The sequence below is a fragment of the Phyllostomus discolor genome, chromosome 15, assembly GCF_004126475.2.
Source record: "Phyllostomus discolor isolate MPI-MPIP mPhyDis1 chromosome 15, mPhyDis1.pri.v3, whole genome shotgun sequence".
In the NCBI taxonomy this organism is placed as follows: Eukaryota; Metazoa; Chordata; class Mammalia; order Chiroptera; family Phyllostomidae; genus Phyllostomus; species Phyllostomus discolor.
The window spans coordinates 5408299-5433310 of NC_040917.2; the positions used below are offsets into that span (position 1 = coordinate 5408299).

Sequence of the window (25012 nt, forward strand, 5' to 3'; positions counted from 1 at the left end):
AGGCATGGTTGTATGAATTTTTTTGAAAAATGCAAAGTTTTAGTAAACGGCCTCCAACTTAGCAAACACTTAGTACATGTCTGTTGCCTTCCAGTACTTCGCCCTAAACTATTTTACCTGAAGTCGCTGCTTCCTCCCACCCCCCGAGGAGTTTGCTTTTGCAGCTTCATGCAATTTCATTGTCTCCTCCGTGTGGCCTCTGCCTTTCTGAAACGACCATTTGTTTCTCGTTTGCGGCGACCTCCTGCGCTCTCTGACCACATCTATTTGGGAGAAGGCTTTCCCGCCACTGCTGCAGGCTGCTTTCTGCCCTGCGGACCGCAGCCAGACTCATTTAAACCAAAAACGGGGCTGTCGTCTCGTTTCAGTGTGCATTTAATGTGAGCAAGCCCACATGCCATCTGAATTTATTGGGTAGCTGCGTTTGGACTTTTTCCCGTGGTTCATGCTGTAAAGGGATGAGCCAGAAAGTGCTCCTTAAGTGGGGACAGTCCCCCGTTAAGAACAATAGGTCTGTCCATCCTCTTGTTAACTGAGCCGGGTCGGGACAATTGCACGTAAGTGGCTCCAGCTGTTAGTCATGGGATGCTTGGCATGTCACCCTGGGGTGCTTTCGGCTGCGGGATGGACGTGCTCTGTATTAAGGGGCATTAAGTTGTTAGTAGCACACGGAGCTGAAGTTCAGCTTTGCTTAAGGAATGTCTTTTTCCCAGTGTGAACTGTAAGCGAGATTTCAGGGCAATATTTGCCTTGGTTCCTGTGCTGGTCACAGCTGTTGTTCCATAAAGAGCGGGCGTATTACTTACGAGAACCTCAGCTGGGTAGTACTTGGTTCGTCTGAGCTACCCAGAGGCAATAATGTAACCGACAGGCCTCTTGGGAAGGCGTTCAACCCACAGGGCTCCTTGGGGTGTGACCTGCAGGGAGGATGTGCTGGTGCCCTCAGTAGTTAAGTCCGGTCGGTTCGGAGTCCGGCCCAAGGCCACTGCAGAGGCACAGAGGAGCTGGCGGTGACCCTGCTGGGGCAGATCCGAAAGGCGTCACAGCAGAAAGGGCACGTTGCCAGGGGCTCGAGCTGAGTATAGGGGTCTTTAAGGCAGAGGGGCCCCTAGATGCAAGCAAGAGCGTGCGGGCTAGTAGGTGGAACACCACGGTGAGTTTGCAGAAGTGTACGCAATTTATTTATGTCTGTAAAACAGACATTTTATTTATTTGTATTTAAACATACAAACCAACCAAACCAACCAGCCAAATGGGTATTATTCTCCTGATACAGCAAAATACAAAACATATTTGGCAAATACTTGAGCCATAAACAAATGAGAGGTTGCAGTAACGCAGCGAAAAAGCAGAGGAAATCGGTGAGGCATGTTGTAGCTCAACCAGTCACCTGGACCAAGGTTTTCAACAGGCCTCCTGAACCCGGAAACATGAATAATCCTTTATCACACACCTTTGTCCTCTGAATTTCTATTCTTGGGGTTAAGGTTCTAGATCCTAGAGTTATCCAGAATAGTCTCATATCTGAGTATGTGTAGCCGGAGACATCTCTCATCATTTGCCTATAGCTGTGAGGCTACAGAAACCTCTCAGATTGGACCTCAGTCACACCCCCCACCCCAAACCTGTCCAAGTTGGTGCAATATGCACAATGAGAAGCAGCACATGAAGGCAGAGGTGCATAGGAAAACCCTGGCAGAGGTAACACAGACACTGCCCACACTGAGAGTGGACAGTGTACCCATGTCACACCGTGTGTTCCTGGAGTCATCTGGGAATTGAACCCAAGGCTGGCCGGCCCCTGCAGTGCGTAGGGTTTGCAGTATTGCACAGTGTTGCCTCACAGCTTTCCCCAGCAGTTTCCACGGTGGCCACCAAATCACTGACAGGATTCTGCTGGACTCGGATCCGGGGCTGCAGGGATTCCCCGGCATAACTGAGGAACCGAGGGTTCCAGGCCTGGTTGTTCCTGGCTCGGGGGCACCGGGTCTGCCTACTCAAGGGATGGCGGCTCTGAGTGAGGTTACTGCAGGTCTGGTTGCTCCACATCAGAAGGTTTCCAGGCATCCCTGGTGATAGGGAGAGGGGTGCAGCTACTCTCGGTTGCTGAGCTCAGCTCAGTCACATGGTTGCGCTTTGGCCAGTTGTGTTTCTGTGGCCTTTCACATTCCATTCTCTGGCTCTGGAACAAGGTCTTACCCAATCTCTTTGCAGCTGTGGTTCAGCATGTTGGGAAGTTCTTGCATCTGCTGGAGGCTTCGATATTTCTGTCTCTGAAATCTCACTGAGTACATAGAGCCAGGCCTGTGAGCACACGGTTCTGATCTTCTGTTTTTTGACCTGGACCTTCTCCTCCTTCCCTGTCCTGTCTCTACAGAGGTAGGAAGGTTTGCGCTGGGACTGCTGAAGGGTCAGGGCTGTTCAGGACACGCAGACCATGGAGGGAGGAAGAGCAGAGACAGCCTCTGTGTGCAGTGTCTCAGCAGATGACATTGCAAGGACGCCTAGTTTTCCTCAGGCGCTGGTGAAGGTTTTCCTAGAATTGGATGCTTCAGGGCAGGGTAGGCTTTGGGGACAAGCGGAATCCACACTCCCGCTGCTCTGCAGTAACGGGAGCCAGCCAGCCCGATCGAGCCCAAGTGTAAACAATGTAGAAGTTCTTTCCAGCACACGTACTTCGACTCCGGCCTGTATCCATCAACATTCATATCAAAACTAACATCTGGCCCCATAACCCAGGTCATGTTCTGAGCAGCACAAATGCGGGACCGGAAGGCGATGCTGGTGCCTGCTGTGGAGTCCTTAGGTTTCAGCATCGCTTCTTTCTGGACTCGGCACCGCACCCGGGCCTCGAGGCCCTGGGACTTCTGATTAATTGCTGAATCTGCTTTCGCCTGCGCCTTCTGCTCATTATCACAGTCTAGTGCACCCAGTGCACTGAACATTCCAAAAATCCCTGGTGGGAGGGAGGGGCTGTGATCAGATGGTGGGCACGTCTGGGGAGGCGAGGAATTGAGACGGAACCATGGGCCCTCCTCCTGACCATGGAACATTGGCGTGGGCTTAAAAGCAAGCTGCCTTTCTTTGCTAAACTTTAGGTCAGTTCTGTTCATTATCATTTTTTAATAAAAATATTTGATTATGAAAAAGTTCAAACATATGCAAAAATAGAGAACATATTAGAACACACTCCTGGGAGTCACCAGCTTCAATAAGAATCAATTTATGGCTTGTCTTTTTAAATTTTTTTTTATTTTTTATTTTAGAGAGGGTAAGGGAGGGAGAAAGAGAGGGAGAGAGACATTGATTGGCTGCCTTCCATAGGTGCCCTGACTGGGAATCGAACCTGCAACCTTTTGGTGTATGGGATGATGCTCTAACCAGCTGAGCCACACTGGCCAGGCTATAGCTTGTCTTGATTCATTTCTATCCACCTATTGCTAATATCTCCTCCTCACCTAAACTGCATTATTCTTAAGCAAATCCCAAACATTTGGTTTCATTCTAAATATTTCAGAGCACATCTCTAAAAAAATACTGTGTTTAAAAACAAAACTGCAAAGTCACAATCATACCGAAAAATAATAATAAATAATTCCTTAATATCATCCAACCTCTGGATATTTTGGTTTTCAGGTGATTGGTTTAAATCAGGATCCAGACTGAGGCCGTGCCTTGCATCTGGTAGCTGTGCTTCTTGGGGCTTCCTCACTTTGCCAGTTCCCCTCACCTGTTCTTTTCTTACAGTGTGTTTATTAAAGAAACTGAGCCCTGGCTGGCGTAGCTCAGTGGATTGAGCGCGGGCTGCAAATCAAAGCATCTCAGGTTCGATTCCCAGTCAGGGCACATGCCTGGGTTGCAGGCCACGGCCCCCAGCAACTGCACATTGATGTTTCTCTCTCTTTCTCCCTCCCTTCCCTCTCTAAAAATAAATAAATAAAATCTTTAAAAAAAAAAGAAAGAAAGAAACCGGGTGTTTGTCCTGCAGGGTGTCCTGCGTTCTGGATTTGGCTGATCATGACCCCGGGGGGTCATTTCACATGCTCGTTCTCTTGTCTCCTGCCTCTTGTACACTGGCAGTTAGGTCTAGAGATTTGCTCGGATTCACGTTATTGGTCCATATTCATGCAAACTCCGTGTGCATGCCGCCCGCCAGTGGAAAGAACTGCAGCAGCACCTAAAGCTTCGGCCCCCCACGGCTTACCCAGCCTCTTCAGGCATAATCTCTAGAAAGACCTTGGTATGTGGGCCGTATCCTGCAGGAAATCCCCAGCCCCGTTTCCTGGCGGAAGTGAGGAAGGGCGGGGACCAACGCGTGCCAGGCCACTCGTCAGACCTGCCAGCTACCTGAGTGACTGAGATGGACAAGGGGTGGACTGTGTGGTGGGGAGAGTGGCCAGAGCCAGTGAGCAGACGGCGAAAGCCTTACAAAGAGGAAGTGGAGACAGATACAAATCGGGGTTCAGGGAGCAAGGGAGGGGAAGGAGGGGTGAGGAGCTTACGCCGATGGTTAGGGAAGGCTCTCCCAGAAGGTGTTGCTTCAGCTGAGGCCTGAAGGATGAGACAGAGCCGGTCCTGTGGCTGCATGAGGTGGGGGAGGATGCTGGTGGCAGTGGGGTGAGGAAGTGCTGGATGCTCAGGAGGTAGGACACACAGGCCTGGGGTGAGGACAAGGAAGGAGTCAAGGCTGACCCCCCCAATGTCCTGGCTTGAGTGACTATGTGAATGGCGGTATGAGGATAGCCCTAGCCCAGGGCCGAAGGAGAGGTGGCTGTGTGAGTCCCTTCAGGGCCCCCAGCCTAGTCCCTTCGGAGACTGTACCCAGGTCTGACCTCCTGGCCTCCTTGGTGTCTTTGCTTTATGTCACCATCCTCCTGTGGAATTGGTCGATAGTGCTTATGTCACTGTCCTCCTGTGGAATGGGTCGATGGAGAAAAAGAACAGAGAGCATCATGTGCTCGACGGATGTGTTAGGTAAGACTGGCCCCAAACATGCGGGAACATCGTGCATCTTCCTGCCGGTTATCATGTATCTGGGAGAATAAGTCTCCTGGGGGGGGGGGGCAGTGGAGTTTAAAGCTAAGGATCAAATGAAACTTCCGGGTGTTCTGTACATGACATTTATCTGTAACGTCATCTTTCTTTATGAGCACAGACAGTTGAGTTGAATGTGCAGGAAAACTGGCTGAAAAATCGTTTTCCAAAACTAATACTAGTGGGGGTCATTCTGGCCTTCGTCCAAAGCGTCTGCAGTGCTTCGTGACAGCAGCGGTCTGCAAACTCGGTTCCGAAAGCGTTGCTTGTGAAAATAGGAACATTCCAGGCCCAGACACCAGACAGTGAGAAGCACTGGGAGTCTGCAAAACTGTTGGGCTGCCTTGAATTTCACTGGAAAATAGATTTTTTAGAACTAAGTTGTCTGTCTCTGGCCCCGTGTGTCCCTTCCCACTGGCAGCTGGTGACTGCTGACTTCTGGTGTCTTGAGAAAGCGAGCCATTTCCCACGCTCCGGCGCCCTGGCCGCCAGTCCGTGCTGGGAGGTGTCCGGGTGGGGGTGGGGCACCGCCAGCTGGGCCAGCTCACCCCTGACCTCCTCTGCAGCCCGTCCACGCAGTCCACAATGTTACCGCTGCTACCAGATGACGTCCCCTGAACGGCTCACAGCCCACAAGGTTGGGTAAAAAGAGGGGTGTGCTAAGTTCACTCCCTAAACTCCCAATCGGTCAGCTCCACCACAAGGAACTTCTTCCCTTTTCACCTGGTTCTCGGCAAGTTGCAAAGGTTTACGTTCCTGTCCTTTTTGTCCACCCCGTCCCCTCCTCCAGTCATGAGGTCTGAAGTGACCGAAGGATAAGGACAAGGATGTGGGTGGAGGAGGGAGGGACGTAAGTGACCTAGAAAACCCGCAGGCCTTCAAATCTCCTGGACAATTGAGAGTCCCCTTTTGCGTTGGTGTCCATCCAACCACAGCCCCTTAAAGGGCAAGCTGAGGTGCTGTTTGCAAAGTCTCTCCCGTGTGATTACAGATTTTTTTTTCATGTCCCCCCATTCACAATACGCCCAGGCAAAGGGCCCGGGCTGAGGTGTATATGGGGTGGGTTTACTCTGCCTCCTCTTCCTGTACGGGCCCCCGTCTCTGTCCCTGTCTGTAAGAACACAGCCTGTGGTGAGCACCAGGAGGCCGGGATTTTTTTTTTTGAATTCACAGATTCTTGAAGTAAAAAGGCCAGTGGAGTCGATTCTGTGTCATCAGTGTGTTGTACAGTAACGAGATCGTGTGCGGGGTCAAAGCCTCATTCTCAGCGTGGCTGTGCAGGAGGCCAAGTGCACCCTGAGAACTGTGATACCATTTTGCAGGCAGTTGTAAACGACTTCCAGACAGCTGTCCACATGTGTGGTGATGAGGAGAGCCAGCGTGGGGCTGGCCTCCCTGGGTTCACATCCCTGTGTTGGTAACCATGCACAAATGGATCCACTCCCCTCATTTGCCTCATCTGAAAAATGTGGGTACTGGTAGTACCTAGTCTTACAGGGCTCTTCTGAGAACTAGGTGTTACAGTGACGGCTAGAACATGGTAAAGCATTCAATACGTGTTAGCTACTAAAACCATTAAATTATTCACAACAATGAGACCATAACGCCCCATGCAGATTTACTGCTACGCGGCTGTCTCCTCACTTACTCGTTGCATCATCCTCTGCGAGGGTCCGTCCTCCCCCACACCTTTCCGGGTGGTGGGTTCCTCGAAGGCAGAGTCTGTGTAGTGCCCAGGGGACCTGATATGTCAGGACTACTCAGCTCGTCGAGTAAATTAATGAAAGGTTTAATAATTACTGAGGTTGAATGGCTCTTTGCAGGATGCAAACCCCACCTCAGGGAAGCCTGAGACTCGTAAGACACTTGTCCACAGTGTGGGACTGGTGCGTGCCCTCGTCGGGGCTGCAATTCTTGTCCTGCACCCCTTTTACTGGGCCATCCATCTGCTGAGGCAAACACACCGAGGCTGTCGTCCCGGGCAAACTGTGGGCCCCTGGGGCGGCGTTCTCTGAGTGGGCGCTCAGTCACCCCGAGGAACACGTCACGTCTGCACCCCTTTAACTCGGCTTGGTTTTGCACAGGTCACCACGAACGGCCTCATTGCCACGAGTGAGCCCCCGGCCGAGGAAGCGCACCCTGGGCTCTTCCCTCCCAACTTCGGGGCCGTGGCGCCTTTCCTGGCGGACCTGGACACGAGCGGCGGCCGCGGGAAGGTGTACTATCGGGAGGACGCCTCGCCCTCCGTCACTCAGCTGGCAGCGGAGCATGTGCAGAGGGGGTTCCCAGAAGTCTCCTTCCAACCCACCAGCGTGGTGGTTGTCACATGGGAGTCCGTGGCCCCCTACCAAGGGCCCAGCGAGGACCCCGCCCCGGAAGGCAAGGTGAGAGCTCTCCCAGGTACCAGTGAGTGGTGCCCCACAGGTGGGCTCGGTCTGGCGTCCGCCACTCGGATGTACAGCAGGCTCTGTCACCGAGAAAGACAGGGCGTGGGAAGCAAATGCGAGTGGGCTGGTCATTGCAGGCCTGAAACCTCTGGCGCCCTCTCTGCAGGGCTCTGCCCCTGTGCTCTAGGGGTGCGGAGATGCACTGGAGCCAGCGAGGCTACACCAACCAGAAGGCTGCTGCAGGGGTCGGATAGCGGGGCTGGCCAGCGAGATGCACCAACCAGAAGGCTGCTGCAGGGGTCGGATAGCGGGGAGTCATTTCTGGTTCAATAGAGATGCTGTTGCTATGAAGCTGAAGGTTAACATAACAAACTAGCCCTGGAGGATGTGAAGAAAAAAAGACAAAAACCAGTCGCACCCTGTGACTGTTTCAGAACACCGGGTGGGTGGCTCTGGGGTGCTGGGGTGGGGAGCCGCTAGGGGCAGTGAGCTCCAACAGCTGAGCAGGTCAGGAAGCCGCCCCCCAACCCGAAGCTGCTCTTCAGGGCGTGCTCCAGTTTCTCCTTGGAAAAATAGTTTTGCTCCACCATCACTTAATTTTTATAGGATTACACAGCAGGGAGAATGTGGAAAGGCCCCGAAGTACCGTATTTTGCTGTATATAATGTGCACTTTTTGTCCAAGTTTTTGAGGGAAAATAAGGATGCTCGTCATACATGGGTATAATGATTACATACCACGGCTATAATAATAGGCATAACAATCCCGTGTATAAAATGCACAAAACATGGGTGCGCACTGTACATGGGAGCTCGTTATGCATGGCACAACACACCACTCCAGTTACACACACGGGTATGTCCCAACACGAGCACACGAAACCCTTGTCCTAGCAGCCCTGAGAAGAAGGCATTTGGGAAACGCTACAACTCCACCTCCCTCTCGGTGCCTCGCTTTGAAAAGCCCTGAAACAAAGACACCTCCTTAATTTTGATTAACTTAGCAGTGCCCTGCCCTTCGGCCACCGGCCCTTTTTTGTGCCACAGAACACCCCGTGGAAGGTCTGCTGTGGGCCTGCATGACACATTCTGGTTTGTCACCTGTGTCTGTCTTAGCGCTGCACGTGAACACTGCTTAAAACCCTATATTTCTCGAGTTTGTGTCCTCTTCTTCTGAGTGACAAATGCCCGGCCCCCAGCCTAGAGCTCCCGCCTGCCTCTGGGCCTGACCCACCTGCTTCTCCACACACCCTCTGCAGCGGCTACTTGTCAGCAGCAGTGCCTGGCCCTCGCTGTCCTCTAGGCTGTGACGTCTGAGCCCCTCTGCAGGTGCTCGTGTGGACTCGGTCAGCCCAGTGTGTGCCCACCTCCCCAGGGTCCCCGCGTCCTCCCCCAGCTCCTATGGAGCTGGAGCCCTGTTACAGCGTCTGTCACCCCTCCCCACCTTTGCGATGTCTTGCTCATGTGTCAGTCTTGCCATCCAGCCTGTACTTTCATTCTCAAGTGCAGGGACCACGCCTCCTTACTCTTCGTGTCCGTGTGCCCGGGGCTACACCTGGTCCACAGGAAAGGCTCCCTCTGCAGGGAACACTTTCTCCACAGCCCTCCCGCCAGCTCTGTGAAGGAGGTGGTTATCTCCACCTAACAGAGGCGGAAACCGAGGCTTAGAGAGCTCGGTCAAGTGCTGGAGGTCACACACCAAGTACAACTGAGGCTTTGGATCCAGGCTTGTTTTCACCCAAAGCTCCTGCCTTCTCTTCCTGTATGGTCCTTGGGCTCGGGAGTGAATGCTTAACCAGGGATGCGGTCGAGTGCCTTTAGTGGGAGCAAACGCTAAGGGTAAGAATTTGCTAAATTACATGAGATTGTCAGGCCACACTGTCTGGAAGGAGGAACCACCTCTGTAATTTTTGGTTAGTCTTAGGGTCACAGTTATGTGGACGGTAATCATTAATTCATTAGACAATGTCATGTTGCCACAGCCTTGGAGACATTTAACTGGCTCTGTCCTGGACTGCTTGGTCCTCGCTACAGAAGTCCTTCTCTTAGAATGAATGAGGCGGGAATACTGCCGTCTTGGGCGGGGTGTTTCACGGACAGTCTGCTTGGTACTTGCCTGCGTAACTGAACTTCCACTCGTCTTCCCAGAGAAACACGTTCCAGGCTGTGCTGGCCTCCTCTGACTCCAGCTCCTATGCCATCTTCCTCTACCCCGAAGACGGCCTGCAGTTCACAACGACCTTCTCAAAGAAGAAAAACAGCCAGGTCCCCGCCATGGTGGCCTTCAGCCAGGAGCTACTGGGATCCCTGTGGAGCAGCAACAGAGTTTACAATATATTCGCTAATGACAGGGAGTCGATTGGAAATTTGGCCAGGTATGCTTCTTTGTTCTTCAGTGGATTCCCCCTTAGCACTTAATTTTTTAATGAAGGATAGTGTAATGGCATTACAGAGCATTACCTGAAAATGTTTGCTTGGGTTGCAATCTTGTATATAGTTTTTATATTATGTAGTATTTTTTTCTGATGAACTCAAGGGAATATGTTCTTAGAATGAACAGGTGTCCTATTTCTTGGGTACCATCCTCACCTGAAATAGTTTCTGCCACCTCATCTCTAAGTAGAAAGTCAGAAATAAAAGTTTTTCAAAACTGTCTCCTGCTGGGAACCCGAGGCGGAGAAGACCCTTCCCCCAGCTGACGAGGCAGGAACTCTGACTCCAGAAACAGTGCCTTCTTGGGCTTTTTTGTAGAGTGTGGCTGAAGGGGAGAGAAAGCTCAGACTGCTTTCTCAACAATTAAAATCTTCGCTCTACCAACATTTTTTAAAAAGTAAAGAAAGACCCTCTCCCCCAACTTCATATTGTCCAATTGAGTCTAAAACTCCTTTGCCTTTAACTGACTGGTGACTGATAGTTGCTTAACAGCTGGCTTTACAGGTGTGGGGAAGCCCTCGCTCACGGAGCTGGCTTCTTTCCATGGAGTGAGAGCTCCTGCCGTGGCCGGGTACCACCTGCTCAGGCATGTCGCTCAGCATGGGGCTGAGGAAAGAACTGTAGTGTTTTCACCACACAGGTGCCATAGACAGGGAACTTCAAGAATGTCGATAAAAGTCACATAATTCGGATGTGATGAGTTTTGATTATTTATTGCTTTTGTAAAAATATAACTTATTTCGCCCCGGCTGGCATAGCTCAATGGATGGAGCACGGGCTGGGAACCAAAGTGTCCTGGGTTCGATTCCCAGCCAGGGTACATTCCTGGGTTGCAGGCCATAACCCCCAGCAACCGCACATTGATGTGTGTGTGTCTCTCTCTCTCTCCCCCCTCCCTAAAAATAAATAAAATCTTTAAAAATATATATATATAACATATTTTGTTGTAATTTTATATAATTTTTTTTGCAATGGCCGTGTTTAATAACTGGCTTGCCAAGTTTCTAAAAAAATTTTTTAAAGATTTTATTTATTTATTTTTAGAAAGGGAAGGGAGGGGAGAAAGAGAGAGGGAGAGAAACATCAATGTGCCGTTGCTGGGGGTCATGGCCTGTAACCCAGGCAGGTACCCTGACTGGGAATTGAACCTGCGACACTTTGGTTCGCAGCCCACACTCAATCCACTGAGCTATGCCAGCCAGGGCTAAGTTTCTAAAATTTAACAACCGGCTCTCAGGAGAGGCGCAGGCCGACCGACTGATTGGACGTCCTGTTTCCACAGGACTCGCCATTCCCCGCCCCCTGTCCCAGCCCAAGCTTTTTGCTCAGCACTCTCCGCCAAGTAATATATGTCCCTTCCTTCCATCGCACACTCTCATGAGCGTGAAAATGGTACGGCAAGAAGCAGAGTCTAGGGTTATTCTGTTGTGTTATAATTATGAAATGGCCCTAGAGTCTGAATCTCACTTACCTTACAGGGTAGTTTTTGAGCACGAAAAGGTTAACTGAAACTGTCCCAGAGATCACACAGCTGGGAGAGACAGGATTTCTAAGAAACCAAGTCTGCTCTGTTTTCACTCACAACCCTTCTGACACCAAATGTGTGGGCTTCTTGCTCACACCAGCCAATTTTCCGACTCGCCAGACACCAGCTGGCTGTCCTACAATTCACTGCCGTTGTGACAGTCGCTTGCCCCCGGGGCTCAGCGCAGACCCCACACGGGAAGGGCTCAGCCCCACGAGACACCCCCACATCGGAAGCCAGTCATAAGTCCCTGGTTGCAAGCCTCCCCCCACATCTCAAGTCACAGAATTCAGGAAAGCACTAACTTAGTTTTGCCAGCTTGTTGTGTAAAGAAGAAACGACTCAGAAACAGGCAAATAGAAGAGGCGCACAGGGCAAGGTGTGGGAGGGAGAGGGCCCCTGAACTTCCCTGCCCTCTGGGGCCACCCCCCCCAGCATCTCTGGTTCAGGGCCCAAAAGCTCACCCAGCCTTTGGGGGTTTTATTACCGGGCAGGGCTGATTAAATCCTTGACTGTTAGTGATAAACTGCCTCCACTCCCTCTCCCCTTCAAGGAAGTCGGGGGGTGGGGCTGAAAATTCCACCCCTCTAATGGGTCTTTCTGTGGAGCAGCCCCCATCCAGAAGCTACTGAGGGTCCCCAGCCCCCAGCCATTCATTAGCATAAAAAAGACACTCTTATCACTCCCGAGATTACAAGGACTTTAGGGGCTGGATGCCAGAAACAAAGAAAAAGTCCAAATACCGTTAACCCTTGAACAACAGGGGCTTGAATCTTGGAGTCCATTTATATGGGGATTTTTTCAGTAAACGCTGAATGTATTGTCTTTACGATTTCCTTAACATCATTTTCTTTTCCCTAGCTTACTTTATTGTAGACATAGTACCTAATACATAACACAGTAACATACACAGTGCGCATTAATCGACTATGTAATTGGTATGGCTCCCGGTCAACAGCAGGCTTTTAGTAGTTAAGCTTTTGGGGAGTCAAAGGTTTTGGGGAGATGTGGTTTTCGACTACATGGGAGTGGTGCTCCTGTCCCCTGGGTTGTTCAAGGGGCAACTGTATATATTTCTTGCCACCCCATGCCAAGGGAAGAGAATAATGGATAAGTGAGTGACTGTAGCCAACGGCTTGCCTGCAGTCGGGCACGTGACCAGGGATTAGTGCAGTCTCATTTTAAGGCCCCCGCAGTGCCGTCAAGTGCTCCCCTCAGGTGGCCAAGGGTACGCCTTTGCTAGCATGTGTCCCTTGGGACACAGCCTCACCCACGGGCCTGGGTGGCCTTAGCTCTGTGCTGACCACAGATGACCCAGTCTGCCCTCCCACCCTCCAGCCCAGCTGGGTTCAGATCGGCACAGATCCCCTGGGCTCCTGCGTGGGGAGTGGGGGCCTATTTCCAAGTCTGTTCTTTGTCCTAGGAGCAGCAACTCTGGGCAGCAGGGCGTCTGGATGTTTGAGATTGGGAGTCCGGACACAGCCAATGGGGGGCTGTCCTCGGACGTGAACCTCAGATTGGACGATGGAGGAGAAGAGTATGATGATGAGGATTATGACCCGGTGACAAGCCTAGGCCCGGAGGACGTGGCCACCACACCCTTCCCCTACGAGACCCCCGAACGGGGAGACACTGACACACACAATTTGCGCAGAGTCCTGTCCCCCCGCCGCCTGGCCACCGACAGACCCGCTGGGCCTGCCACCGAGAGGACCAGGTCTTTCCAGCTGCTTGCGGAGCGCTTCCGCCAGCAGCACCCGCAGGTCATCGATGTGGATGAAGTCGAGGAAACAGAAGTAGGTAAGGCCGCCGAAGGGGCAGTTGGTTCGCTCTTGGACACTTGGGTTTCCGGACAGAGGACCAGTGTTGGGGGGGTGCCTGTGGCGGTGTGCATTCCAGGGTGGGCTGTAAGGCCGAGAGCCTGGGCGGTGGTGGGGCATGCGCAGTGCAGAGCATGGTGGCCAGGCTGCCAGCCCACAAAGGCTCAGGACAGGGTCCGGGCTCAGGGCTGTGGTCGTGCGGACTGTTGACGGAGTCCTCTTGCAAGTTCCCTCCTATTCCGTGTGTCTGTTTCAAGGAGAAAAGCACTTTTGAATTACTTCCAAAGTCAGATTCTCTTATTTGTGATTTCTGAGGTCAGAAATATATTCCCCCACCTGAAAAAACATTTTAGAAGCTCCTCTGGCTGTTGACGCAGTTTATCTTTGACATGTATTTCCTCTTGGCTTTGGGACGAGAATCGTTGATTGTTTTTCCTCCCAGCTCCTGTCACTTTCAGAGTTGGTTTGTGAAGATTTTAAAACACAAAATAAGTAGATCCTTCTGTTCAAATACAAGCAAAAGCTTACCAAGTCACAGAGGCAGAAGTGAGCTGTGGAAGAAGTGAGCCAGCTGGGCTGCGTGGGCCCAGGAAACACATCCCAGAGGCAGAAGAAGGGCCCTGGGAGCTTGGGTGGCGGCGGGGGGGGGGGGGGGTGTGGAGAAAGAGAGAGAAGGGGAGAAAGAGAGAGAGGAGGAAAACGCAGCTGGAGGCAGCGGGTGGGGAAAGACAGGGCGTGCCCCGTGAAGGGAGAGCCAGACCCCTCTTTAAAGGTGGTTTTGAAGTATCTACATGGTGTGTTCTAGCCAACTGTATTATATCAGGTTTTTGCTCTATTTTGAGGGAAAACCAGTATGCTTTGATTTGTCTTACAAAAGATGTCCAAACGAAAGTGTGATCATTGATTTTTGCTCTTCAGGCTGCCTTATAATGTGCACTGGGGTTCCTGTAAACAGCGTGGCCCAAGCCTTTAAATACTGTTTACTGTAGCTGTGCTGTTCTACTGCGAAGTGTTCTAAGGCCCTCAGAAAACCTCCTCCGTGCCATACAGCCCCTCCTTTGTGTTTCATCTGACTCGCTCTGAGCTGTGCCCTGACGAGAGCCGCACGTTTGTTCTGCACAAGACCTGGTGGCCCGGGCTGCTGCGCTTGCTTCCTTCCGGGGCTCACAAGTGGGGACCTTGCCCTTTAGTGGCATGATGAGGACGCAAGTCCATGTGTCAGGGCTCCTTACCCCCTACTGCACCCCGGGTTTCTCCCTGGGTTTCCTGGGGTGATGCCGACACCCCTCAGTGCATGGCACCCTGCCCTTGCAGCTGGGTTTCGGCGGGGGAGGCGGGGGGGCTCTCCAGGTGTGTTGGGTTGTGTGCTTGCAGATGTTGAGAGTTGAGCCTTCGCCCTATCTACGTGCCTCTGACATCCTCCTTTGTGAACCCCTCACGTTGAAATGAGGTCATATCTGGCCCCAGCAACACATGGTGGTGCCTTGCTGGGTACTAGAAAAGCCTCGATTTGAGCCCAACATGTGTCTAAAACAGATGTTTTTCTGCCCATCTATCCCAGTTATTTCACTGCTTATATTAACAGGCCCTTCTGCTGGGGCCGGCAATGCATTCCTGGTGTTATCTGCATCGCTGCCCTCAGACATGCGGGCACAGCGACCCACTGGGAGCTGGGCCCACCCCCGGAGCTGGGCTGGACCCCCTCAACCACACCCTCCTTCCCCTCTAGTGCTCACCATACTGTCATCTGTGTCCCCGTTGTTTTTTTAATGTCTGTTGTTTTTTAATTGAATTTATTGGGTGACATTGGTTAATGAAACTCTAGGTTTCAGGTGTGCAATTCTACAACACATCTGTACACCGTGGGGTGTGACCTCCACCCCAGGTGAAGTCTCCCTCCATCACCATGTATGCCCCTTTTATCTTCTTGTGCCTCCCCCACCCCCTTCCCCTCTGGAATTCACCAGGCTGTTGTCTAGTCCGAGTTGGTTGTTTTTTTTTCTAAATCCATTTATCTTTTTCGAATGCCAATTTTATACACACTGGGAATTCCCTTCTGAGTATGTAGGACGAATTGAATCTTCCCGGGTTAAACTTGACTTTTCTCTTTACTCCTAACAGTCAGTTGTAAATTGGACCACTGGTCCCCTCGGAAAGATCATCCTCTCTTGTGCTTTTCAGCTTCATTCCAAATTAATTTCCTCTGGATTAAGTGTAATGAGTGTTAGTTAGTTCCTAACCCGAACAAATGGAACCTGAGTGGAAGGCTTTTAGAGCAGGTATGACCGAGGGATTATTTCTAATCAGCTTTTGAGAATAAGAACTTCTGAGTTATCTCCTGGGGAGAAGGGGCAAAAAGGTTTCAGAATAGTTTAAAGTCATTAAAATGACAAATTTTGTGTTATGTAATTTTGCCACAATAAAAAAATACTAGTAAAAACAAAAATTTAAGGCTTGCCTGAAATGTGAGGCTGGTGTTCCTGAGTGCGGCGGATGGACACCACACCCAGACCGGTACCGGAGTGCAGCGGCCGAGCGTTGCTGCAGGGGCCCCGAGGAGGTTCGATTGCAGCGTTTTGGTTTTTTTTTTTTTTTTTATGATCCACCTCCGTGATTTCCACACTCCTTTCAGCCCCGCGTGCCTTGGTGGTTTGAGTGACGGAGCCAGCACACCGTTTAGCTCCGCGCAGGCAATCCTGTCGCTGAACTGCCTCCCTCCGCAGATGCGAGTTCTCCCTGCAGGAGGGGGTGGTCCTGGCTGGAGCCCCGCCACGTGCTCACAGGCGTGCTGGGTTTTCTCCGCAGTTTTCAGCTACAATACGGATTCCCGCCCAACCTGCGCCAACAGCAGACACCAGTGCTCCGTGCACGCGGAGTGCAGGGACTTCGCCACCGGCTTCTGCTGCGCCTGTGTCACCGGCTACATGGGGAACGGCCGGCAATGTGTTGCTAAAGGTACCTGCTTCTCTGTAGTCATTTGTGGGGAGGAGGGAGGGGCGGAGTTTCCTCTCTCTGCTTGTTTTGAAATGCTGCCTTTTCCCAGATGCCGTTCAGGCTCTCTGCACTCTCTCCCTGGTCTTTCTCAGGCTGCTGAGGGGCAGTCCTATGGGAGGTCCCCTTTCCCTCCAGGGCTGTTTTTCCACCAAGGAAACAGCTGCCCCTGGGGCCCAACTCCATAGCTGCCCACACTGGGGGGGGGGGGGGGGGGGTGGCGGGCAGAGGCTGAGGTGGAAAAATTATGCCACTCAGACCAGGAATTGTTGGTGCCTCTCACGGCCCTCAGTTTCTGTCAAACCTCTGGGTTGGCACTGCTCACAGACCTGACTGCTGCCTGGTTGTTAAACCCCAGCAGGGCCATGGTGAGCTGGAGAGACCACCGTAGGTGGGGGGTGGGGTCTTCCTCACCCCCATACCCTCCAGTCGCCCTCTCCTCCTGCTCCTGGGTGATGGCAGAACATGCAGGTGACCACGGTTGAATCTAGAGCACTGACCCCATTGTGGAGCAAGCTCCAAGCTGGATCCAGCTATGGGCCGACCTCACTTCTGAGCTCTGTTCCTAAAAGGACCAGGCAGCCTCCGTGCTCAGAGGTGCTCAGCCCGTCATGGAAGTTTGGAGGCTCCAGATAACAGTTTACACAGAGTGAGCCCTAGGGCAGCCTGGGGCCCTAAACTCGACTTAAAACAAAAGCGACAAATACCCTACCACACTGGGTATTTGTCCCTGCAGATGCCAAATCACCTCTCGGTTTCCTTGTTTTTAGTGAGGCAGCTCAGCTGCTTCACAAATAAAACTTAGCAGAATTCTCCTGCCTTTTAGATGACCTGCCATAGCTATAGTTAAATCAGCTTTTTAATTTACTAAAAAAAAAAGAAGTTTCCTTCTGAGTTGCAATGAGATAAAGTGAGTTTTGTAAAACACTAACTTTGGCAATGAAGGACAATTTTGTATAGTTACATTAATTTAGGGGGATGTTTTAAACTTCTGTAGTTGTGTTTCCTGTTTTCCCCCAAATCACACGCCCCAGGAGCAGTGAGCCTCTGCTGCTTTGTTTTAGGCTTGGCTTTCGATCTGGGGAGAAGCTTCCAAAATCCACAGCAAAAGCTTCTTCTCACAGAGCACTCTCAGTAGCTCCCCCCCGGCCAAGTGTCGGAGCTGGAAACGCTGAGCAGTGTGCTTGGCAGCCAGCTCTGCTGTGGCAAGCCACCCCGCCCCTCCCCGTGCTTGAACAGTGTGTACACGCCCCGTAAGAATTTCGTGGTTTGAATATTTGTTGGATTCTTGCTACTTGGACACATTTTTCTAGCTCAGAGTTTGGCTGAAAACCATTGGTTTCCTTCCCTTGGCTTTCCTGCTTGTGCCTGTGATTGTTTTGGGGCATGCAGCTTTTCCACATTCGTCTGGCGTGACAGCCTGTGTGCCGAAATGCTCCATGTGGGACGTAGCTTTTGCTCGGCAGTCACCGTTAGCACCTCGGACGGGGAGGGAGCCAAAGGCCTTCCGGACATGGTGGCGATGGCCAGGTGCATGCTGTCTGCCTAGGGTTGTCAGCAACTTCACCGGGAACCCACTTTGCACGGAAAACTCTGCAGAGGCTGGGTGGGGGGTTGGGTGGGAGAGCCCCGTCCCTAGTAATTTCGAACCTCGGACAAAAACGAGATGTGCGCACTCAACAGCTGACGAAATTTAGTCTACCGCAAACCTGAGCAGTCCAAGGTGACGTACAACTGTCACTGACACCCAGCTTGAGAACATTTTCACCACTTCGGACAGAGCCCCGTGCCGGATAGCAGTCGCTCTTGCTTCCCCCCAGGCCCCAGTCCCTGGCAGCCCCTGTCAGTATGGTTTTCCTGCTCTGACTCTTCGTGTGAATGGAAGCATCCAGCATATGACCTTTCATGTTCGGCTTCTTTTGCTCAGCACCATGCTTTCGAGGTCTGTCCGTGTTTCAGCGGGAGTCAGGGCTTTGTTCCTTTTCCCACTAAGGAATATTCCACGCCATGGATGCGTCCCATTTGCTTCCACTCACCCACTGGTGGGCACTTGGGTGGTTCCCCTTGTGGCTGTCACGATCAGGGCAGCCAGGAACACTTGCGTACACGCCTCTGTGTGGAGGTGTGTTTTCTGTCCTCTTGGGTGCACACCCAGGAGTTGGAACTGCAGACAGTCCCCAGTGGAGCCTTATTCTTAAAGAGCAGACTCTTCCGCGATAGAGGTCAAATGGTAGCCTTCAGTTCTCTTACTCAAATACAAGAACAACTTAATTTCTTTAGAGCTTATCTTTTCTAGGTTAAACAACAGTAAGTATATGCAAGTTACAAATATACAAACACTACAGAGACGTGTAGTGCAGAAAGGGAAGCCCACCACATTGCCCCGAGTTAACCGCTGTGCGTAGTTTCGGGAGCATCTCTTCTGATTACTCCTACCCAGGGCTCTGCCCACATTCCTTGTTAACGTGACTTTTAAAACAAAAACAGTATCCTGCACGCGCTATTTGGCAATTTATGAAGAAAGCTTTGGAATTTGCTGTAGCGGGTCTCCCATCGGTCCCAGTTGCCTGAGTGGAGCAGTCCACACTCATCCGCATCCACAAGCGGGTCCGGGTCAGAGGGCACGTTGGTGTGGCCGTGGCGACCTGCCTGCCGTGCCTGAGTGTGCTGGCTGGGGCTGCAGGAGGCTGCAGGATTCGGACTGGCAGCCCTGACCTGGGGAATGGCGCTATATTTTAGCCAGAGACGCTCATTAAGGTGTTTTAGGGCAGGCAACCGAAGGTCCCAGATTCCCAGGACCATCTGGGGCAGCCCTCCTGTTCCAGTGACGTTACTAATTCCACCCCTTATGCTCTTCAAAGCGATTGGTTTTATGGTCCCTGATTCCGGGTCACGCATGACACTGCTCTTCTCCTGGATTACCTTCCACGCCCCTGAAGTCTCCCATCACACACGGCGCCCGTGGGAGCCCCTGCCGCGCTGCCCGCCAGCGGCCAGCGTGGGAAGCAGAGGCGGGATGCTGGGGTTTCCCAGGGTTGCACACACAGGCGTGGGTGCTGTGTTCCGGGGAAGAGCAAGGACCCCCGCTGACCCCAGAGCCCTGGCTCCCGGCGCTGTTCTGCCGCTTTGCCCTGCGGGGACAGGTCTGCCAGGCCTGGCATCTCTTGTGAAAGGCTGGTTGCTTCCTTTGGTCCTCGCTCAGGCTCCCCGCAGCGGGTTAACGGCAAGGTGAAAGGAAGGATCTTCGTGGGGAGCAGCCCAGCCCCCGTCGTGTTCGAGAACACGGACCTGCACTCCTACGTGGTGACCAACGACGGGCGCTCCTACACGGCCATCAGCACCATCCCCGAGGCCGTCGGCTACTCCCTGCTTCCCCTGGCCCCCATCGGCGGCATCATCGGATGGATGTTCGCAGTGGAGCAAGACGGATTCAGGAATGGGTTCAGCATCACGGGTATGTGCCCCAGACATTAAAATCAGGGGGCCTGGGGATGAACGGGAAGGGAACTCTTCGCCTGCCAATAACAGGATGAACTCTTGTGGCTCTGGGAGTAAGATGTGGTAAAATCATCGGTGTTTTGTCATTCACGGGTATTAACTAGGACTGTCTGGAACTGTGTTAGACCAGGGGTTCAGAAGTCCCCAGCAGGGCAAGTGATGCCATCTACATGCTCACGACCCCTGGGGTGGGGCTCCCAGGCCCCCCCTTCTGCTTATCTAGTGGCCCCCACAGTCCAAGCTGATCTGAAACGGGTGTTCGGCATTTCCTGAGTGTCTGCTGGGAAGAAAGGAACCTGTCATTTCCAGCTGGTTTCTAGCTGATAGGCACGTTCCTCACCGGTCAGGAAGCCTGAGTCTCCTTAAAGCTTTTTAGAGGCTGACCCTGGCCGGTGGAGCTCAGCCTTTAGCAGGCACTCGAGGGCAGATGGTTGGGGGGACAGTCCTGAGGGCAGTGGTGGCCGCTCCCGTGTTCTGCCCGCTGGTGCATGCTGGAGGCCCTTTCCTGGGAACCTCCTGGTGGGAGAGCCTTTGTCCTTCATCTCTGGCCTCTTGCAGGACCGAGAGCCTGCTGGCAGGGGCCCAGGCACACAGCTGCTGCCCTGCCCGCTAACCCTGCCCGTTCCCCACCACCCAGCCTCGCGGGAGCCTCCGCCGTGTCTTGAAAGCAGGGCTTCTAGCACGTACACTGTGACGCTCCAAAAGTCAGACCACAGACACCAGCTACCTGAAGTGTGGCCATTGTAAGAAAGGAGAGGCTACACATTTGAAAAGGGGGGAATCTGCCCATCAGGTATCCAATTTACGGCCTAATGGGTTTTCTCCCTATTCCTCAGGCAGTAGATTCGAGTATGGTAACCCCTCTCCTGCTCCTGTGTAGATGTAGCAGTAGCAGAGCTTTAAGTCGGACCCAGGCCCTGCTGCTCCCCGCACAGCTTCCCATGGGGCGAGGCTCTGTAAGGCGCCCCGGCTGCAGCGGGCCAGGGAGTCTGCAAGCTCCCACAGCAGCAAATCCTCATGCTGCAACAGCTCTGGGCTGCCCGGCACCCGTGCGGTCAGCGGGCTGTCACCTGGAAGTGGCTACAAAGCGGGAGTTGTTGACTTTTTCTGCAGAGGGCCTGATAGTAAATATGTTACCCTTGGCCAAGCCCTTCAGGCCGTGCGGTCTCTGCTGCAGCTACTCCGCTCGGTCATTGTCCAGAGAAAGCGGCCAAGGGTAAGATGCGAAGGAATAGGCGTGACTGTGGTCCAGTAAAACTCTATCAGTGGGTACCAAAATTTAAATGGATGTAATTTTCACATGTCATGAGACATTCTTTTGACTTAAAAAGTTTTTACAAATGTAAGGACCATTCTTAGCTCAAGGGTTACCAGCCGATTTCACCCTGGGCTGTGGCGAGCTGGCCATGCCCCACCGCAGTGGGAGTGGGCACGTGTGGGAGAGGGAGGAGTGGGAGGAGGGGAAGCGCTCTCCTGGCCTGTCTGGGCTGCTGCCCTGCACAGACCCAGGGGGCTCTGAGCCTGCACCGTGCTGTGCGCTCCTGGGTGGTTCTGTACTGCCGACCAGGACTCCACTGACCTGCTGGAGCACTTGACACCCAGCAGAGCGCTATGGGCACAGCATACTTCATCTCCTCTCGTTTCCACAAGATGGACTGTGTCCCTCGTTATCACCAGGAACTGCAGGCTTGGTGGCTTCCGTGCACCCAGCCAGCACCCAGTACAGCTGGGCGTCCAGCCCCGCCTGGGCTCCTGCTTTTTTCTGTACAACCCTTGTGCCGTCCCTTCTCGGATGCTGGTATGTGGCTGGGAAGCAGCCTCTCTCTGAGTGTGACTTAGGCCACATGGATGCCCCTGCTCTGTCCTCAGGTGTCACCAGCCCCATTTCCACCAACCAAACTGAAGCACCTGCAAAGGAGGTGTGGTCCCATCACCTCGGTGATCAGCACTGGGAGCCGGAGGTGGGCACAAGGGTGGCTTCCCTGATGGCAAGGTGACAGGCTGACTTTGCTTTCCAGGGGGCGAGTTCACCCGCCAGGCTGAGGTGACCTTCGTGGGGCACCCGGGCAAGCTGGTCATCAAGCAGCGGTTCAGCGGTATCGACGAGCATGGACACCTGACCATCGACACGGAGCTGGAGGGCCGTGTGCCGGAGATCGCAGTCGGCTCCTCGGTGCACATCGAGCCCTACACGGAGCTCTACCACTACTCCCACAATGGTGAGGGCACGGCCTGGCGCCCCCATGGGCCCCCGGCTGCCACTGTGACAGCCGGAGCTGCTGCAGCCCCTGGGCTGCAGAGAGGGAAACCCAGGGCGATACAGCCACCTGTCACCTGTCCCCTAACTGCAGACACAGTGCATACTCACGCCAGAGAATTCAGCACAAACAGAAGATAAGCGTAACTTAGAGTCGCAAAACCAGGATGTAATTCTTAGCAAATTTAAGTGTATTTCCTTTCAGCCTTTTCCCTAATATATATATATACATATATATACACACACACACACATATATATATCCCAACACATATAACATCCCAACGTAAATATCTCAACATGTTATATAACTTCAAAATATAGTAACATTACTTCATTATGCTATACATCTATATGTAGTTAACTTATTTTCACAGATCAAATTTACAGAAAAGCTGAAAATAGTACAATTTCCACACACCACGTTCCCCGCTTGCTTTACCAGTTGTGAACATGTTGCCACATTTATCAGTCTCTGTCTTACATCCGTATGTATGTGTTCTGAGAGTAAGTTGTAGACATCGTGATTCTTTCTTAATTGTGTTTTTCCCATCACCATGTATCCCCTTACACCCTCTTCCACCTCCACTGCCCTCCACCCCGCAGCCACCACGCTGCTGTCCGTGTCTGTGAGTCCTTTTTCTTTCTGGTTTGGTCCCCCCACTCCCCTCCCCTCCCCCGAGACAGCGTGATCTTTTATCCCCAAGTACTTCATTTGTTTTCCTAAAAACAAGAGCGTGCCTTTACATGGCGGCAGTACAGCGATCAGAATCAGGAGACTCAACATTGACGTCATGCTGCTGTATGATATACAATCCGGTACACAGTCTTTATTTAGTGGAATTGCAATCACACCACATTATCATATCTTCCCTCTCCCAGTTAATGTCAAATCATGAATATTTTATGGTTTTATTAAGTAGGCTTTGAAAACACTTTTTCATGAGTTTATATATGATGCAGTTGTATGGCCGTTAATTTAAACCATTCTATTTTCTAAAAATTGGTTATTTCCATTTTCCCCCTCTCATAATGAATTGAAATAACCATCTTTTTTTTAAAGATTTAGTATTCTTTTTTTAGATAGCATTCTTTTTTTAAAGATTTTATTTATTTATTTTTAGAGAGGGAAGGGAGGGAGAAAGAGAGAGAGAGAAACATCAATGTGCAGTTGCTGGGGGCTGTGGCCTACAACCCAGGCATGTACCCTGGCTGGGAATCGAACCTGCGACACTTTGGTTCGAAGCCCTCACTCAAGCCACTGAGCTACGCCAGCCAGGGCTTGAAATAACCATCTTTATCATAAATCTTGAACGAATTTCTGATTCTTTTCTAAGACTCAATTCCTAGAAACAGCAGTGCTGAGTCCAACACTGAGAACTTTTTCCAGGCTCTTATTAAATTGCCATCTAGAAAGGTTGCACCAGTTACCGGGACTCCATGGCCCGGTGGTCGCTCCGGGGCCCAGGTGGGTGACGGGCAGGTGCGGTGAGCAAGGCAGGTGGGGTGAGCCACGGGACCCCAGCCTGCGGCCGCCTGCAAGCAGAGGGTGTTTTTGGCAGCCCAGCATGTGGGAGCCGGACGGGAGGCAGCTTACACTAATCTTTTATTTATCCTCTGGCTTTATTTTGAACTATAGCAGAGCACAGAAATACAAAGATTCTTTTATACTTTTTTCAAAAAAAATAGGAAGTTGAGAGTTTCATGGAAGGGGTGAAAAGCCGGCTCTCTTCTGAATGGGAAAGACTGTCCCTCTTCTCCTTTGAGGTTTGCGCCCAGCACTTAGTAATTTGTCAGGAATGGGCTACTGAAATCCACTTAATGTCTTATTTTTAAACTACCAGCGAATTCCTTAATCTAGGATTATACATAGCAACCACTGTTTATTGAATCCTAAGTGAGGTCACTTCTATCAAGCAGTTAGCACACCGTGTTAGCCGCGTGGTGGCTGCTGCATCAGTGGTAGTTGATCTTAACTGTATTAGCCCATTGCCAGAAACTTCACGTACATCATCTCATCCGCACCCCAGCCTGTGCTGCAGAGGAAACCGAGGCTGAAGAAGTTCGTGACTGGTCTGCAATCACACAGGTCGTGAGCGATGGTGCGAGGTGTGACCTCAGGTCTGCCTCTTTCCAGGAGCCCTGAATCTTCAGATCGGTTCTGGGCAGCTTAGGAGCTTACGGAGAGGCACTTAATGGGAAAAAGCAATACATGTCATAGATGCAAATAAACCAAGAGTCGTATGGAAAACTTAGATTGCCCAGGGAGTCTCCATCTAGGAATAAATCGTATTTACCGGCTCCTCCTGCTGTCTCTTCCTGAAGCTTTGTGGCAGGGACGCTGCTGGTGGCTGTGAAGCCCCGGACAGAGCCTCTCACCTCCTCATGCTCTCTTCTCTGTCCCCCTGCCCGTGCCCCTCCCGCCCCCAGTGATCACGTCCTCCTCCGCCCGCGAGTACACCGTGACGGAGCCCGCACAGGATGGGGCTGCCCCTGCCAACGTCTACACTTACCAGTGGCGCCAGACCATCACCTTCCAGGAGTGCAGCCATGACAGCGCCAGGCCGGCCCCACCCAGCACCCAGCAGCTCTCGGTGGACAGCGTGTTCGTCCTGTACAACCAGGAGGAGAGGATCCTGCGCTACGCCCTGAGCAACTCCATCGGGCCTGTGCGGGGTGAGAGAGGGCCGCTTGGCCGGGGCGTCCTGGGCCTGCACACCTGTCTCTGTGCTCTGGGACGTGCTGTTCTTTGTCTCTCACTCTCAGGGAGAAGAAAACGGTGCAAGAATGTCTCCCAACAGAAAAAAAAAATGTCTTGTAATATGTGATTGTTAGAAAGCCTGCCCACCTGTGTTCGGCTAACTTAGGCCCTCCTCGTGATTCTGTTTGGGGTGGAGGGAAGGGTGGTCGCCTGTGAGTTATCTTACAGAGCCGGCCGTCAAGGCCGCAGCTGGCTTTGGCAGGGCTTTTAAAACACTCGGATACCCAACCCCGAAAGGAATGTGTGCTCAGGGCCTGAGGAAATCTAAATAAAACCTGATAAACGCCAGGCACGCTGCCCTCTGCCAG

General features: G+C 52.2%; 1 protein-coding gene and 1 pseudogene across 1 annotated transcript in view; one reads left to right on the plus strand and one right to left on the minus strand.

Annotated features, from left to right (window-relative positions):
* Nucleotides 1-25012, plus strand: part of NID1 (nidogen 1) — a 70936-nt gene that overhangs the window by 9729 nt on the left and 36195 nt on the right. The window contains exons 2-8 of the mRNA XM_028531307.2: nucleotides 7119-7418; nucleotides 9569-9795; nucleotides 12802-13178; nucleotides 16004-16153; nucleotides 19392-19643; nucleotides 21706-21906; nucleotides 24374-24619. Coding sequence (XP_028387108.1) covers nucleotides 7119-7418; nucleotides 9569-9795; nucleotides 12802-13178; nucleotides 16004-16153; nucleotides 19392-19643; nucleotides 21706-21906; nucleotides 24374-24619 — 1753 coding nt within the window. The remainder of the gene's footprint in view (nucleotides 1-7118; nucleotides 7419-9568; nucleotides 9796-12801; nucleotides 13179-16003; nucleotides 16154-19391; nucleotides 19644-21705; nucleotides 21907-24373; nucleotides 24620-25012) is intronic.
* Nucleotides 6035-6182, minus strand: LOC114512501 (annotated as a pseudogene).